This window comes from Juglans regia, chromosome 10 (assembly GCF_001411555.2).
Source record: "Juglans regia cultivar Chandler chromosome 10, Walnut 2.0, whole genome shotgun sequence".
Lineage (NCBI taxonomy): Eukaryota > Viridiplantae > Streptophyta > Magnoliopsida > Fagales > Juglandaceae > Juglans > Juglans regia.
The window spans coordinates 8,929,278-8,933,451 of NC_049910.1; the positions used below are offsets into that span (position 1 = coordinate 8,929,278).

A 4,174-nucleotide genomic window follows, 5' to 3' on the forward strand; every position below is an offset into this window, starting at 1 on the left:
AATTTAAAAAAAAATATAATAATAAGATAAGATGAGAATAGAATTTTATGTTTTGTTTTAGTTACCAAACCTGCCTTACTGCTGTAATTGAATGCCTTCCGCGTTGTTGTCTTCTTTTTCATGATCTTTACGCAACATACCGCGTGCATGCTAGCTGCACCAAAAATGTCCTATGCCCCCGCCGTACGTATTAATCTACATTAGTAGTTCCTTTCCTTTTTCAAGAAAATTATTATAAGTGAGTTTTGGAATACGGGGGTGCCGTTGTAATTATCCTAATCTTTTATAACATATTATAATATTAAAATTGTTTATATAAATATTTATTTTTAATTAAGGAGTAGGAGTCAGGACACCCTAAATTGTGAGATTTTGCATAGTTGATATTGAGCGGATATCATCAGATATATATCTCACTGCATTATTAATTCCAACAATTTCTTTTAATTTGACTTCAAGAAAATAGAAAAGACATAAAAAAACAGAAACAAATTAACATTTGATCGAGTTATATAAATATATATATATATATATATATATATATTACTGCATGCTTAATAAGGGACTAGAAATATCCCAAATTTACAAAAATACCATACCATGAAATGGAGTTCCATGACTATATCCTAATCCAATTAATTAAGGATCAAACCTTGTTATCTATCTATGTATATATTAAGCTTGCGGATAGAAGATGATGTTGATTTGACTCCGGTCTCAGATTTCGTCGGACCAGTCACTAAGCTCACTTTCGTAGAACAAGCCATCGACAATCTGATCGATGAGGGAATCGATAAACGTGTTGCAGCCGACGGCGAAGATCCGACCTACTTTAGTTCGGGCACTGGAGAACCATGCGAAGAGAGCAGCACAAGTAATGGCCCCCAAACACACCCCACCTCCCTCCGCAATACCTTGAACATCCATCTTTCTGAACAACGAGTTTCCCGTCACCAACTCTACTGTCACGGTTGCCGCGAAAACTATCTGCATGGAGCTCAAACGCATCAAACGACGCATATATAGCACATCAAATTGAATTTAACAGAGAAAAGGAAACATCGGCCTGCGGAAACTCACCATGGCTAGCCGACCGGAGATGATCTCAAAGTCATGGCTCTTCCTCGAGCTCTCTATATACTCCGAAAGAATCGCAAAGAACGGCGATACTCCATCGCCGCCGTCCCTCCTCGTCTTTATCACCCCGACTCGATCCGAGCCGTACGATCTCAGATTACACAGCCGAGGCTGCAATACAACCTTGGTTCCATCTGAATCGGCGGGCTTTGATTTGGGAACCTGAAGTTGAACCGGAGCCAGCGGTTCTCTCCTCTGAAGAACCGGCTTCGTAGACCTAAGCTCGGAGTGGATTGCACGCGCCGCCGAGGCCATCGGGAAAATCCGAGACTTCACAGAACGAGCGAGTGAGAAATGAGCGTAATAGCGAGAATCTTCGGTGCTTTTTGAGGATTAATGACCTTTGGAATCTTTCGTGGTAGTCCATGGATCCACGTCTCTTATTTGTCTACGAGGTAGGAATGACGTTCGTGGGAGTCAGTGACGTGACGGCTGCTTTGGCCTTATTAGTTGGGGGTGTTAAATTGTGTTTTCGGGTCGCGACAAGATACAATTGAATATATAGATTAATTCGATCTTAATTTAAATGTGTCAGATTTTTAAATTTTAATATAATTTATTTAAATAATAAATCGTATAGTGTTATTAAATTTAACTTATTTAATAATTAATTAAAAATATATTAATATGGTTCATTTAAATCTATTTATTTTATATAAATAGATTGAATTAAAACAAATAACTCAATTGAGCAGATTAAAATAATTTTTCCTAAGAGTTAAATTTTATGTTAATTAATAATCACAATATCTTACAAAATATATATCAATATTTTTTTAATTTTAACATATAATAAAATTAATATTACAAACCATACGATAACAATATGAGTATAGGTCTAAAATTATAATTCTAACAATAAAAATAATAAAAATATAAGCATTCTGAAAAATATCAATATTACAACTTAATAATAATAAAATTTAAAGTTTGAAATAAATTCTAAAGGATCAAAACGGATTAATTTCATATTAAGCAGGTTGACTTATTATTGACTCATTTATAAATTATATTTTAATAGATTAGTTCATTTTCACTCGAAGTTATTAATATCAAATCTAAACTTGCTAATTTGTTGGTGTTGAATTTATCATATATTGTCATCTCTATTTTGGTGTGTTGGGTAGCTTGAGTTGTTCAATGCAGTGGTGACACGTATGGACATAATTGTCTACTGACCTGTTCCTTTCTTAGAAAAAGAGACTGATTTTTTCTTATTAAGAAAGTTATTCATTAAAAATTATTTATAATATTTTATTTATGCCAATTATTTAGTATACCATTTAAAAATTAAGAAACTGATAAAAAAAATAATGAGACATATATATAAATTATATATATATATTAGATATTTATCTGTCGGTATGGGATGCATGCATGCTGTGAACGTTCACCAGAAAACAATTAATCCACCATTTTTGCTATTTATTTTGCTATTTATTCTGAAAGCAGCCGCCAGCCGCCTGTAGAAGAAAAAATGAGAGAAAAAAACTATTGCGACTTATCTTGTATGGTTGGCGTGGGATTTTAGGATAGAGGGGGGGAAAAGTGTGGGATATTGGTACGAATTCGAGCTCCTATTCTTTTGTTAATTTGGGATAATCGTATAATTTCTATATACGTTGGAGTAATCTTATTTTTACCTTTGAATTACAATATGATTAATGCAACGTATTTCTCATATCAAATATTACTTAGATCTCGTTTGATTATACATATTAGATGATAAATTCGTGAATAATAATGAGTTAATTTGTTAATAATAGTAAAATGGTTTGAATTAAGATTTTTATGAAATTTTGAAAAAAGATGAAGAAACAGTTTAATAAAAAATTATAAAGTTAAAAGAGGATTAAAATATTATTTTTTTAATATTATTTTTATTTTGAGATTTGAAAAATTTTGTGTTTTGTATTTTGTTTAGAAGTTTGAGAAAGTTATAATAATTATATGAAAATATTGAAAATTTGAAATAAAAATATCTTTGTGTTTGAATAATATTTAAGTGTTGAGATGAAATAGAATGAGATGATTTGAAAGGTCTGTGAAACCGAACCAAACTTTAATATATTCTAAGGTCAGATAATATTTATAAAAAAAAAAAATAAGACTCAAGGGCTAGCTAGTCATGGATAAGGAGATCATCTTAAGTAGGATCTCTACAAGTGTGGAGATCACCCATTACCAACCTTGAATCATATACAGTTATTGGTGTTTTGTTTAATTTTAGGCTAATGTGGTATATAGGACGAGTATATATATATGGTGTTCATGCTTTAATGGCTGACATGATAAGTTTCATATATATAAATGTATGTATATATGATGCGTGCCATATCATGATCAATTTGTTTTATACATGTTACATAATTAGGAGGGTATTTGTAATCCTACGACTCATCCCCCTCCCCTTACGAGGGCATCTTGCCTCTTTAATTCACCACCGGTATAAGTATGGAGTCTCAATAAAAACTATATGTTAAATCAGAATGAATTATCACATAACAGTTTTGAGAAATCTTCTAACCTACATTATATCGTATGGAGCCACCATCGAGTATGGTATTGCAGTGAATGACACTTAGGCTTAATAGAGGTCACCACTCCCCTTCCTAAGCACTAAGAGCACTCTCATTGGATTAACTAAAAATTAAATCTAATGAGTATTTAGCTATTAAAGAGTAAAATATTCACATTAGATTAGTCAAATTTCAAATATTTAAAATTTAGCTATAGTGACTTTTAAAAGTTTTTCTAAATTTGAAGATTATTGTACATACATCAAATACATATTTTATTAATTATTTCTCTATCCCTTTCTTTCTATTACATATTTGATCACAATTAATATATTAATTTGACTTAGTGATTTATTAATTTAATAAGAACATGATTATTAATTAACATATAATAAGTAGAATAGTAAAATATAATAAAATTAAATAACTTAATAATTAAAAAAATTAAATATTTTTGAAATTATTAATTATTCATTACTATATAATAAAAAAATGTATAATCTAATGTAGAGATTTAA

General features: G+C 30.6%; 1 protein-coding gene across 1 annotated transcript; it reads right to left on the reverse strand.

Moving 5' to 3' along the window:
* Positions 1-572: 572 nt before the first annotated feature.
* Positions 573-1,492, reverse strand: LOC109012779 (stress enhanced protein 2, chloroplastic). Its single transcript, XM_018994583.2, has 2 exons — positions 1,081-1,492; positions 573-987 (listed from the first exon to the last, which is right to left on the reverse strand). Exons 1-2 carry the CDS (start codon positions 1,390-1,392, stop codon positions 718-720), a joined length of 582 nt encoding a protein of 193 aa, XP_018850128.2. The 5' UTR covers positions 1,393-1,492; the 3' UTR covers positions 573-717.
* Positions 1,493-4,174: the final 2,682 nt, after the last annotated feature.

Bases quoted from the DNA above. Each gene is read 5' to 3' on its own strand.
- LOC109012779 (XM_018994583.2), bottom strand. From the start codon at position 1,392: ATGGCCTCGGCGGCGCGTGCAATCCACTCCGAGCTTAGGTCTACGAAG. The intron at 988-1,080 runs GTGAGTTTCCGC...AGCTCCATGCAG, and splicing joins TCTCCGGTCGGCTAGCCATG to ATAGTTTTCGCGGCAACCGT.